This window comes from Vigna umbellata, chromosome 8, assembly GCF_029865625.1.
Source record: "Vigna umbellata cultivar VRB3 chromosome 8, Vumbellata_1.0, whole genome shotgun sequence".
NCBI lineage: Eukaryota > Viridiplantae > Streptophyta > Magnoliopsida > Fabales > Fabaceae > Vigna > Vigna umbellata.
In genome coordinates, this window is record NC_142172.1 from 29,558,459 (window position 1) to 29,572,188 (window position 13,730).

Here is a 13,730-nt window from a genome sequence, read left to right on the forward strand (position 1 = left end):
TAATATGGCTATCTCCATCTCTTTCAAACATATTTATTATATTAAAATATTTAATAAATAATAATAATAATAATAATAATAATAATAATAATAATAATAATAATAGTTGTTTTTAAAGTAAATCAAAGTCTTATTTTGAAGGAGTTTATTCAATACTTTCACATCGAATGCTTAAGAGTACACAATAAAAAAATATCAATTAAAAATGTGTAAGTATATCAAATAAAAATAAAGCATGTTTCTTTAAATATTTTAGTTTTGGAAATCATAAAAAAAATTAACTTCATAAAATTTATTATTAATATAAACAATTAAGAAAATTAAAAATGATTTTATTATATAACCAATAAAAGTAACAATCTAATGAAAGAAATTATAAAAAATATAAAACAAATTTAAAAATGTTTCATTTTTATTTAAGAAAATAAGCACTCAAGAAAAAAATATAAAATTAAATTAAATATTAGAGATAACTCAGAGGGAAAACTCTATTTCTAGTAGGGGAGTCACCATTTCAAGTTTTCTTTGGGCTCAAGGATATTATCAGGTCAAAGAGCATACTTTTGAACTGTAAAAGGTATACATTTAAAAAAAAAAACATCTTTCACACCAGATCCCGCTTATGGTGTTTCTGCTGTTAATCCTGGTTAACAAAACATTCATCATTCACTAATTTTAAAGTAAATTAAAGCATTCAAAATATCTGTATTTATTAGCCAGTAAAAATATTAATTTAACGAGAAAGTTCATAAAATATATGATCATATAAAAATAATAGGTGCACATTTTGATAAATACTTAAAAAGCATATTAATTTAGTCTGTTTGTTTCTAATCACGGAACAAAGAAGACAATAAAAAGATAAAGATAGTAAGAAAAATAAAGTCGTAAAATATATAAAAAAGGGGACAGAACTTTTATTTCTGCCTAGTATATTAAATCATAAATATTTTATTACTTTTTATTTATATAATGGATTACATTAAAAAGACAATTGAATATACCTTCATAAACAGTTTATACTATTATTCTAATGTAGTAAATAATCAAATTAAAAATATTATAATAATAAATAAAATAAAGTGAAATAATTTATATTATAAAAATATTAACAATTAAAAGTAAAATAAAAATATATATTACTATTTTGAAATATAATGTTTTATTTTAATTCTAAATTATGTTTTAAAAATTTATATTTGTATCAAATTATTTTTAAAAATTTATTTTATTTATTCTATTTTAAATATATGCAAAATAATTATATAATTAACATTTTGTAGCAACTTTTAGTTTCTGTTTCTCTGTATCTAAATAAATACTTAACTTTTCATTTTCCCTTTTGGTTTCTAGTCCCTTCCATGACACGGATAACTTGGGTGGAAAACTCCAATTTCATGTTAGTCTGAATTCCCACTTTTTTTGGCTTTTGTTATGGCTCACAAATCATGGTATTTGGTCAATGAAAGTACATTTGGACTGAGTATGCTTTGTCAAAACTTTATTTCACACAAGATCTTGTCATCGTGTACGTGTTAGAAGACTTGCCTACAATATTTCTCTTAAAAAAATTAAAAACAAAATTTCCTGAGGTCAAAAACTCGAGGCCACAAACACGTGTAAACAAATTTCGCACCCAAACACGAAACCAAGTCCATCATGACAAACCAATGCCCATGTGAAGAAAATCAGCGAATGGAAAAGTCAAATCTGACATTCATCATCGAAACACCATTGGCGTCGTTTCTTGGCAATCAACTCTATATATACCCTTCACCTGCCCTTGCAAGCGCACACACATTCACACTGCAAACTCCCTCTCATCAAGAAAACAAACACACTTTCGAACAAGTTGCATAACTACACTGAGAAAACACCTTCTTGTGTTTCGAAAATGAGAACAATTTGCCGGGAGCCAAAAACGCAGTCGTTCACCTTCTCCCGTCACACTTCGGCACCAAGTTCATCTCTATCCACAACACCTTCGACCAGCACCAAAGAAAACATGGTTTCCACTACCATAGAGGAAGCAGAAGCTCTGATACTAAAATGGGACCCTGAAACCTCCGCGTACGGAAGAGTAACCTCTCTCTTCTACAACGACAAAGCTGAGGCCATGCACTACATCCACTGCGTTAACCAGCTTCATAAAACCATGCACGCTTTGCTTGCACAGAACCCGTCTTCACGGAAACTCGTCTTCGCACAAAAACTTATGCAAATGGCCATGAAGAGGCTCCAGAAAGAGTTTTACCAGATATTATCCATGAGCCGGGCCCAACTCGACCCCGAATCCGTTTCCGCCAGATCCTCCACCACCTCTAGAACCTCTTTCTGTTCCGATAGCTACGATGAAGGCACGGCGGAAGACGACGTTCGCGACACAGGAGATTGTATCTCCGAAGTCGAACGCGTTTCCTCTGAAACCGTGGCGGTTCTCAAATCCATTGCCGACTGCATGGTTTCCAACGGTTATGGCAAGGAATGCGTCACCGTTTACACGACTATGAGAAAGTCGATCGTCGACGAAGGCGTGTATCGCTTAAGTGTGGAGGAATTGAGCGCTTCGAAGGTGAATAAGATGGACTGGGAAGTGCTCGAGTTGAAAATCAAGGGTTGGTTAGAGGCGGTTAAGATCGCCGTGAGGACGCTCTTCTCTGGAGAAAGGATCCTCTGCGATCAAGTCTTCGGTGCGTCACAATCCATCGCGGAAGCTTGCTTTGCCGAAATTTCGAGAAGCGGAGCCGCTCTACTGTTCGGATTCCCCGATCTCGTTGTGAGAACGAAAAAATCCCCGCCTGAGAAGATCTTCCGAATAATTGATATGTACGCCACGATCGCTTCACTGTGGCCGGAGATTGAATCGATATTCTCGTACGATTCAACAACCGCGTCTAAATCTCAAGCCTACGCTCTGCTTCTCCGACTCTCTGAGTCCGTACGAACGAGTTTCTTTGAAATTGAGACCGCAATTCAGAAAGACTCTTCCAAAGCTATTTCAAAATTCGCCGGCGTCCATCCCCTGACCGTGCAAGTAATGAATCACTTGTCTACACTCGCTGATTACAGCAACGTGCTATCTGAAATTTTCTTCGACGTGCCGCCGTCATCGAGGTCGCCGTTACCGGAATCTTACTTGTACAGTCCACAATCTGACAACTCCACGACAACGGCGACGGAATTCTCGGTGCAGATGGCGAGGCTGATTCTAGTCCTTCTTTGCAAGATCGACGGCAAGTCGAGGCATTGCAAGGAGGTTTCGTTATCTTACCTGTTTCTCACAAACAATCTCCGGCACGTGGTAGCCAAGGTCCGAACCTCGAACTTGATTTACGTTGTCGGCGACGACTGGGTTTTGAATCACGAGGCAAAGGTGAAGAAGTTGATGGCAAACTACGAGAGAGTAGCATGGGGGAAAGTGCTTTCGTCTTTGCCGGAAAATACAGCGGCGGAAATGTCGCCGGCGGAAGCGAGGGCTATGTTCGGGAATTTCAATTTAGAATTCGAGAAAGCTTACCGGAAAGAGAACGCGTTTAACATTCCGGAGCAGGAATTTCGTGAAGAGACGAAGGCGTCACTCGCAAGAAAAATAAGCCCTATGTACCGCGAGATGTATGAAACGCTCCGTAATTCAGTGGGATCGGTGAGGGAAATGAGAGACTATGTCATATTTACCCCTGAAGATGTTGAGAATTACATGCTGAACCTTTTTCCCGCGGGAAGATCAAGCTCCACTGAAGAAAACAGTTCATTTTTTGTAAGAAAAAAATTCTGTAAGAAATGCAAATGAAAAAGTGTCTCATTATTACAATGGTGCAATGATTATATTCGGATCCTCTTATCCGATCATTGTTCACGTAATAGGGTTACAACATACAATGGGGAGACGCTGATTTTTTCCGGAAGAAAGAGAAAAAGGTTCCAATGATGGGTATGGAATTTTAAGTTACATTAATCACTCGAGTTTAGTTACATGAGACATTTACACTAAATTTCTGAGTGTAATATGTTGATATTGTGAATTATTCTTTTTGTTTTGTTTAAAACTATATAAGTTAAGTATTACATTTTAATATATTACAAACACTTGTGTGCCACTAATAATGGTGAATTTTGATCTTCGTTATACAGCTATCGAGCATCTTGTAATATATAATGTAATATAATGGATAAAAGAATAACGGTTCATGTATTTTAATGCAAATAGGAAAAGTGTTTCACAAAGGCTAAAATCTTGTAGTAATAATTTGTGCTTACACATCTAAATATAGATCAGCCTTAGTTTGGGATTCTATTAAAAAGATTTATGAATTAATAATACATGTTTGTTGGATAAACAATTTTTAATGTAAGTGTTTGATTTATCCTATGGAGCTAAAATATTCAGAAAACTCTCAAATAAACTAGAAGACAAGAAAAAGTGATACTATAATGACAAAATGATAATAAAATAAAACACTTTTTATACTTGTTCATTATAATCGGTGTAATTTTTATCTATTTTTTTTTTCATTTGTAGTGTGGGTTGCTGCACTCTACACACACAACTGGGTCATTATTAAATCTTCTTCAACTAGCAACTTTATTTTTCTTGTTCTTTTTCATTAGCCTTGTTCTGGGAAAATGAAAATTTATGTAGAAAAAAGATTTTTCATATGAAAAAAAAGAGATTAATAATTTACCTAATAAAAAATATTTTTCACAATTTAGTAAGATAAAATGGAGGTATATGTTTTTTAAAATATAATCTATCGTTTGAATAAAATCATAAAAAAATGTAATCAAAGTTATAATTATAAAAAAAAAATTCGGATATTTGACTGAATTTGAGAAATATGGAATGAATAAATCAATTTAGAGAAAAAAAATTGTATATAAAAAAAGAAAGATTCGAATAATGAGAATAGGAAAATGATATGTGTGTAAGTAAATACACACCCCTCCCATATTCAATTTAAAACATGTAATATTACTTGTATATTCATGCTTACTTAATGCAAAGATTTCCTTTATGATGATCATAAGATGAAAAAGCATCTACTTTGTTTATCCATAATATAACAATCGTTGTTATTGTTATAATATTTATATTTATAAAATATTTTTATTAATTATTTGAAATATAAGTAATAGTAATTTTTTCATAATAATAATAATAAAGCTTATATAATTATATTTAATAATATTTTAATAATATTAAATGAAAAAAATAAAATAAATTGATGTATAAATATAATAATTTGTTGTGTTAATTTCTATCATCAACTATTAATTTAAAAATGATATATTAAATAAAATGTTATCATTATTATCATTATTATTATTATTAAACTTATCAAAATTATATATACATAGTATTTTTTTGAGATCCTCATAGGTGTAAAACCAATTTAGACAATCTAAATTTTGTAAAGATCCTCAAAGAGGGTTTTTTATTATAACAAAACTAGATAATCTTATATATACATACTCTATTCTTATTTAGACATGTTTGTTTGGAATCAAGATGTATAAACAAAACTGTAATCATAAATAATTTTGAAAAATTAAATATAATGAAGTCTCATATAAAGTTGGAACAAATGTAAATATCTAAATATCTAAATTAAATTTTAAACATAAAAATAAATATCTCTATAAACAAACCGAATTAATTAAAATTCTTTCCATGATTACCTTTGTATGTCATATTAATATTTTTTAAACTCATAGAAAATAATAATTTATTCATATATTAAATGGAAAGTAAACATATTTCATGTCGTTAAAATATACATTTAGTATTTATCAGATGAAACAAAACCAATTAGAAAATAATTTAGAATGTCTTTTTATTATATTTTTGCTAATATAGTCAGCATAATCGTGTATAGGTTTGATTTTCAAACGGATATTTCAATGGTATACGAAAAAAGGTTAACTTTATTTAACATTATTTTGATAACAAGTTGTTTGAACTACGACTTCGTTGAACTGTTGCTTTCGAAGTTAGCAATTTTGGGAACTTATTGTTAATCCATCTGAAAGAAAGTAATGTCATCTAACGTTCAGCATGTCAACTATGGGGTTTTATATAACTCTGGACAAGTTGACAACAAAAGATGCTGTCGTACAGCATTTTCTACCATTAATCTCACCAACAACATTTTCTATAGTATATTTAATCTACCCTTTTCGATTTTCTCCCATTTTTTTTTCAATTAAAAATTATTTTAAATAATTTATACAGTCTCTCTCTCCTAACAACTCTCTACCGTATTTTTATTTTAAGAAAGCTCCATCCATACAAATTATTGACCTTATTAGATAAAACTATTTTTTCATGAGATATGTATAAAAGCTCTTTGAAAATTAGTTCATCATCATTCTCCTCATCTTTTAGGTTTATTGTTCATCCTGAATTTCAAACTAGTAACTAATGGATATAATCATATATTCTTTTATAATGGACTTTGAATGACCCATTAAGCTAATATAAAGTAATGACTTTCGTCCATAAGTTGTATACTTAGATAGGTTAATGTTCTATTTTCTATTAATTTTTTCTCGAATTTTCACTCCCTTTATTTTTGGATTTTCTTTCGGTTTTCTCCAACTTCTTGTTCAACCATTTCACATTAAGTAAGTGAAGATTTTAATCTTTAGTATATGTATGGCTATCTACAATAGTCCTCAACTGCCACATATGAACTATTTCCATACAAACACAATATGTTATCCACAGGCATTATCCTTTTACACCCACACATTTTGACCTTATTATTCTCTTATCGTTTTTAACAAATTTTATATTTATTCCATTTTCCAATGAATAGGTTTTGATGACATCTAAAATGTCTTGCTTTTGAGCAAAATACGTCCCTACTTCCCATTTAAAATCAACTATACTTTTTCGCATACAAAATGTTATGAACTTCCCATAACCCTCTTCCTCATTATGTTCATCATTACTATCTACTGCACTAAGTGATTCTTCAGGTTGTCAGTCATCATTCGACAAACCTCTCTCATTACCATAACTTATATTATCATCAAAATTGTTGTTTGACATCTCAATCCATGATGGTCCACCAAATTCTTATGAAATACTTTCCACTTCAACATCCACATTACCAAATCAATCTCCATCTCCTAAATCATCTTCTATATCACACTCAACAATTATATCAATAGTTATATCCCACCACAAACATTAACTTCCTCCTTGTGTAGGTTCATAGTCACACACGTCTTGGTCTATGTCAGTCTCACCTTCAACATCACCATCATAATCACCCCTCTCTTGTGTTACAATAACATCTCATTCACAATGAGTCACCTTGAAGTACACAATAAAATTAGAGGAGGTGAATAATGTTTTCAAAATATTTTTGCAAAGACAACATCTAATGGTTTGTAATAATAGTTTGCATAAGTGAACTATGTTTAGACGCTATGTATGTGAGATAAGTAAATTCTTTCATATGATGACATTGGAAACTTAACAATAGTATTTAAAGTAAGAAAGCAATAAGTTAAAGTTTTTATACTGATTCACTCAATTTTTAGCTACATCTAGTTCTTCATTAAGAAATTTTAAGAGGTTCCCAAAACCCTAATTTGAATCACATACCATGAGACACATCCTCTTGAGGCAAACCCTACCTTGAGAACCTGCCAAATCAAACACAACCCGAAGCCTTGTTGTTGAATGTTCCCAATAATATAATGTTTGCTCATTGTTTCAGTGAAGAATATGCTATTATTAGTGAAGATGACGAGAGAGCATCACAGTGAAGCAAAGAGAGGAAAATTGAAAGAATTTTGAATAGTAAAAACACAGGCGAAAAGATAAAAAGGGGCGAAAAGAAAAAAAAAGTGTTTGATGTTTTATGAACTTACAGTCATAGAAGGCAACTAGTGTGTCAAGGGTTCAAAAATATGAACATGAGAATGAGAATGAAACTCTGTGGAACCTTCTAATTTGGAGATGAAAGCTGAAAACGTTAAAAAGGAGAGGGGAGAAGGAAAACTAAAAATGAAATGGGAGTAGGAAAGTAAAAAGTTTAATTTGACAAAAATGTGAAAACTATTATAATTTGTGGATGTGATAAAATAAGAATAAACATAAATCATAGAAAACCTTTTTTTACAAAAGCATTGTCTAATGATATCATAATAGATAACAATTTTTTAAACAAGTGTTTTCTATTGATTTATTTCAAATTATTAATTAAAAAATAATATAAATCAATATATATAGTGTTTTTCTAATTGAGTGTTGTCTAATTGAGTGTTGTCTATTAGTATTCCAATAGATAATACTATTTTAAATAAACATTGTCTATTGATTTGTATATTGAGTTATAACGCTTATTTTTAAAAAAAATGTTGTTTATTGAGTGTTGTTTATTCATAATTATATAATAGTAAGAGAAGAACAAATTCTAAACGAAAAACAATACTTGATCTTGATTCCATGATTTTCTCATTTATAGGTTGAGTTCTTCGTTGTAAAGTAGAAGTGTAACAGAAAGAAGAATATCAAAAGATTAAAAAACAAAAGTAGAGTGAAAAAAAAAGGAAAAAACCGAAAACTAGACCCTTGAAATTTTGAGTACAACTATGCCTTACACAACTTTAAAAACGGAAGCAAATATGAGCCAAATCATAGACTCTAATAAAACTCATGAGCCTAATTACAAAAATTTAAGTTAATACAAATAAATTCATAGGGTTCGTTAACCAAATTTTAACAAAATTCCAAGATAATACTTATTTATAACACTGTTGAATTTATCAACTATGGAATCTTATTTTTAATTTTTTTCAACATAATACTGCAATTATTATGAATTGAATATAAAATAACTTCTTTAAGACTTACTTTGAGGACTTGAATCATTACACTGCAAATTTATTATAAAATTGTAGCAAAAGTATAGTCTGCTCGTAAATTATTTGCCTTTTTATTTTTAAATAATATTTTAATACGCGTGTGATGAACAGTCAATGTTGTTTATCCTCTAGTTTTCTTCGATTAACGTTGATTGCTTGAATTTCTATTTGATTATTCTAACTTTTATTTTAGCCATAGTTAATTGATGGAGGTCACGCATGGGAGGCTGAACTTAAGGACCATAGAAGAACTTATGAAATGAACGTCAAACAAATTTTCTTTAATTGACTATATTAAAATAATGGTTTATATATAGAGAAATACAGAGGAATTTCCAGAAATTAAGTGAGGATAATTAATCATACGAAACTCGTTACAGTATCATTTCCGAAATAAGTTATTTGACAATGACTTTTATTGATTTATTCTCTCACCAATTTAACGAGATTGATTGGATGATATATGTAATCAAAATTAAAATAGAACTTTTTGCAAGTTATTTTGTTGATCATTAGTCATATACGCACTGAGAACAATGTTATACATATAGGAAATTGCTTATCTCATTTCCTTAAGTAGAGTTTTTACACTTGTAAGAGAAGAGTTATTCAATTACAGGAAATGTTTCTTTGTAAAGTTATAAATTTGACCTGTTTCTTAACTTTGTAAGTTTATAAATTTGACCTATTCTAACATAGAGAGCACATATTGCTTAAGCATCTATTCTCTCCCTTTCATTTTATATGACATCCAAGACTATTTTATGAATATAAACCTTTTACTAAATTGTTATTACACTTTTTTTTATTACTATTTCACATTTAAACAAACCATTATTATTATTATTGCTTTCTATAAACACACCAAACTATGCATAATTAACACACCTAACTTTTTTTTTTATTTAATTAATGTGTGGTCTACACTATACCATCGTTACTGAGCAATATTATTAAACTTATTTGGTTTATGTCTAATAATGAAATATTTTAGATTGGTGTGAACATTTGTTCAAGTAATATAAAAATTAAAATTTCAATCATTGCATAATGGCAGTCCATTATAAAAACAACTTAAATAATCAACTTAAAATGAAAGGAGTACTATGTTAATGGTGAAAAATAGAATTGAGATAAAGTGTAGTAAGTTTAGAGTGCATTTCCTTGTAGTAAAAGATAGTAGGATGATTAAGTGTAATTTACACTCTAGTAAACTGTGATAGTAATTTAACACAGGTGTAGTACTCATTTAATAATCCATACTTAGCCTATACTTTATTTACATATGAAAATGACTATTGTGCTCATAGTGCTTGATCTGCTGGTCTAGCAACAGATTGCCATCCAGTGCAGTGATGAAGAATATGTTTAAGATCCTCTGTGGGAGCTTCCACTGTCCATGAGGGATAGTGTTCACTGGGGTGAAACATGTTGCATCCTCCATTCTCAGTCATTAACCCTGGTTCAGCACCATTTAAGAACAAGTCTCCCTCAGACCTTATGTAGCCACTTGTTCCCACTTCCTTGTCTGCTGCCTGCAGTGATGCTATCAAATAAGTGTTCAAGAACCAGCACAAATATTTTTCAGATATCTTAAATAATCAAATGCCATATAGCATAAAAAGTTGCAGACTGCGTATTCTTTTATTTCAAATATGACAAAAAAACTGTTAAACTTTCTGCTTGTGAAGTTGGTATTTGGAAACATGTCAGAGCTTAGCAGAAATCATCCCAGAACAAAACTGCTATTGTAATGGCTAGTTTGATTTGATATGAACAATGCTATGTATGGAGGGACCAGGTGAAATGCAAAATGTAATGGCATATATGACTAAGGAGTTCCGAAAATTAGTATGAGAATTCGACGGGGAGATTATGTTGAAATAACTACCATAGCAGCTCCAGAAGGAATTTGACATACATTTCCTGAAATAGATTGAGTCTGACGAAGCAAGGGTTCTTAATAACAATGCATTTGCTATTTGTAATATTTTTATAGGCAAAAACTTAAAGCAGGTAATGAAGAATGGTGGATATGTAGCAATTATAACATACAAATTATGTCAGAAACAATATAGAAAAGAAAAAAAATGATGCAACTTAGTGCAAGCTACAATTATTGTGTTGGATAATCAGAGAGATGAATCAACGAGAGATCTTCAACAATGCACTATAAAGTTAACATAGATTTTGTGGGTCTTTCTCACTTATTCTTCAACTTGTCCATTTCTATGTAATGAAAGACTTCAAATCACACTCTTAAACTCCGACCATTTTCTTCTAGAGTCTGACTTTCTTCCATTTGGTGTTTTTTCTCTAGAACAAAACATTTCTCATTCATAAGTATATTAACAGCGACCCTTGTCAATGGAACACCTTGTTTTGAACCCTTGTCATGACACTGTAAGTGTTCTTGAAGCTGCGAGAGTTAATAGGTATCATCAATGTTTTTCAGTTTAAGTTGTTCTGTTTTAGGGAAGTGATAATAACTGTAACGATTTATGTTTTTCAGTTTAGACCAATACACCATGATACTGGGACATGTACGCTGTTATTTTATATTCCTATTGGTTGTAAGGCTATTTTAAATAGTCAAGTTCGCTTTCTCAGTTCAATGAAAACGCTCCACAGTTCACCAGTGTAAATTATACTTTGAATCTTAAAACTTTCCTAGTTCTAACATCGTGTACCAACGACTTGTGTCAGAGAAAAAAATACTAGCACATGAAGCAAGTCAAAATAATCTTTAAAATTATCGGATGCAAACCAACTTAAAATCAAGTGATCAATTCCATGAACTAGATTTTCACACTTCATAACCATTTTCAGAAGATCGATTGAACATTACACTGAAAATATGCGGTTTCCAATTGAAGTCAAGAAAAAATGACTTGACACTAAAAAAAGAACCAGACAAACCTTCTCAGTAAGGTACTTAAAGGCCACCTTCTTCTGTCTGGCTTCATAGATATTATGCTGCGAGAATATCTGGCATGAACATACAGCACAAATGACATCAATTTCGTGTATCATTCACATATCAAATCGGACCAATTCCATTTCGACAAAACCAACAAAAATAAATACACAAAAGAAATCACCTGGGCTTCCACACTAGCACACACAGCATATATGCCCCAGTTTCTGATATAATTATTATAGAGATGCACTTTCGCAAACCTAACACGAGGGTGCCTCTGTCGCGTCCCATTGAAAAAACAATGGTGTATAGTGACCCTCATGCACCTATCGTTAACATGCGATGGATCAGCCCCAATAAGCATAGTTTTATCATGCTGAGAGAAGTGACACCTGCACAGAATGGCGTAGTACTTCTTCAATAAGTGAAACAATACCACCTCTTGTAATGAAAATGCAAACTAACTAGTGTTCTTGTTACTGAGAAATTAAAAATGAAAGTTTTTCATTGGGAAGACTAACATCAGCACACCCCTTCATAATTCAAAATTAATAATTCTATATTCAACTCGGAATGGACTAAAAGTTTCCAGCTGTTCGATTTTTTGCTAGTGTCCTCAGCAAAACCAAAGCAGAAAATATACATAAGAAAACATGACTTTTTATGGTACCTTGAGATAGTAATGTCTGTGCTTTCACGTGTGATGTCTATAAGTCCGTCATCATAATCAGCGAGCGTGCAACGATCAATCCATATGTGTTTGGATTCAGGTTTGATCTGAATGGCGTCAACATCATGCCCTTTGCCTCCTTCGAACTCCAAATTGCAGATTATGACGTGTTCGCATTCCTTCAGGCGCAACCCATGTCCGGTAAGTTTAATCCTCTGACCACGACCATCGATGGTCTTGTGAGACGACACGTTCAGGTACGAGGAGAGATGAATGGTGCCGGACACCTCAAACACAATCCACAATGGTTCTTTTCCGCGACACGCCTCACGCAGCGACCCCGGTCCGTCATCTGCAGCGGTATAGCAATACTAAATTTAAACCTAACCGACGAATGAATGACTAAGAGGGGATTGGGGGAAAAAGGTGATGAATAGGTGAACCTGCGAGCGATGTGACGCGGTGAAGGGGACCGTGGAGGCCGCCAACAGCGAAGCGGCCGAAGCCCTCGGCTTGGGCGGCGAGGGCGCGGAGGGTGGTGTCTACGTGGGTATAAGGAAGAGAGAGCATGTTGGAATTAGCTATGGGTGGTGGTGGGGTTGGGAATGGTGGAGGGTGATCGTATATATGGGGCGGAGGAACGGAGTTGGGGTGTTTGCGATGGCGGTGTCCATGGGCGTTACCCATTTTTGGTCTAAAACGCTTGAAGTTACTATCTTCAGTTCAGTTCTGTTAGGTAATTGAAAGACACACTCAAAACTGAAAACTTTACTACTTTTGGGGTTTGTAACCATTCTTTTCTTTCTTCTTTGGTCTAACCCGCTACCCACATTTGTTACAAGTAACAAGGGAACGGCAACAACCAGAACATTGCTGTTACTTTTTACAAAAAATTATGCACTTATTATTGTTACTTCAAGCACAAAGATTGTTACAGCTTCTTTATAAGGAAAGGGACAAATGAGAGAGAATAATACAAGTAAAAGAAGAGAATACATTCGAGGAATAAAATGTCTAAACTTCCTTTATTTTTATACTTGTATTTATTTTTAAAATAAATAATTGGATAGATATATTTTGATACAAGGGCTATACTATTGACAAATGTTAAACATTGCATGGTTATGCGACTGATGCTTAGCCAAAATGTAAGTCCTCGTCTCCTTGACAGTAATTGGACAAGTTTCTGACTTAAAAATGTGAACCAGAATGTTGACTCTTTTGGTTGTCTTGTCTTACTGAGCTCAATGTGTGCAGTTGTTT

General features: G+C 32.2%; 1 protein-coding gene and 1 pseudogene across 2 annotated transcripts; one reads left to right on the forward strand and one right to left on the reverse strand.

Annotated features, from left to right (window-relative positions):
• The first annotated feature begins 1,422 nt into the window (after positions 1 to 1,422).
• On the forward strand, positions 1,423 to 4,143 carry LOC148194419 (exocyst complex component EXO70H1 pseudogene; annotated as a pseudogene).
• Positions 4,144 to 9,982: 5,839 nt separating this feature from the next.
• LOC124839837 (putative pectate lyase 4) lies at positions 9,983 to 13,347 on the reverse strand. 2 transcript variants are annotated; one of them, XM_088095819.1, is made up of 5 exons: positions 12,911 to 13,335; positions 12,468 to 12,819; positions 11,979 to 12,189; positions 11,797 to 11,865; positions 9,983 to 10,412 (listed from the first exon to the last, which is right to left on the reverse strand). In XM_088095819.1, the coding sequence occupies exons 1-5, from the start codon at positions 13,152 to 13,154 to the stop codon at positions 10,182 to 10,184; spliced, it is 1,107 nt and encodes a 368-aa protein (XP_087951945.1). In that variant the 5' UTR covers positions 13,155 to 13,335; the 3' UTR covers positions 9,983 to 10,181. The 2 variants fall into 2 exon arrangements, with proteins under 2 accessions (XP_087951945.1, XP_087951946.1); XM_088095820.1 differs by having other exon boundaries at positions 10,241 to 10,423; positions 12,911 to 13,347.
• Positions 13,348 to 13,730: the final 383 nt, after the last annotated feature.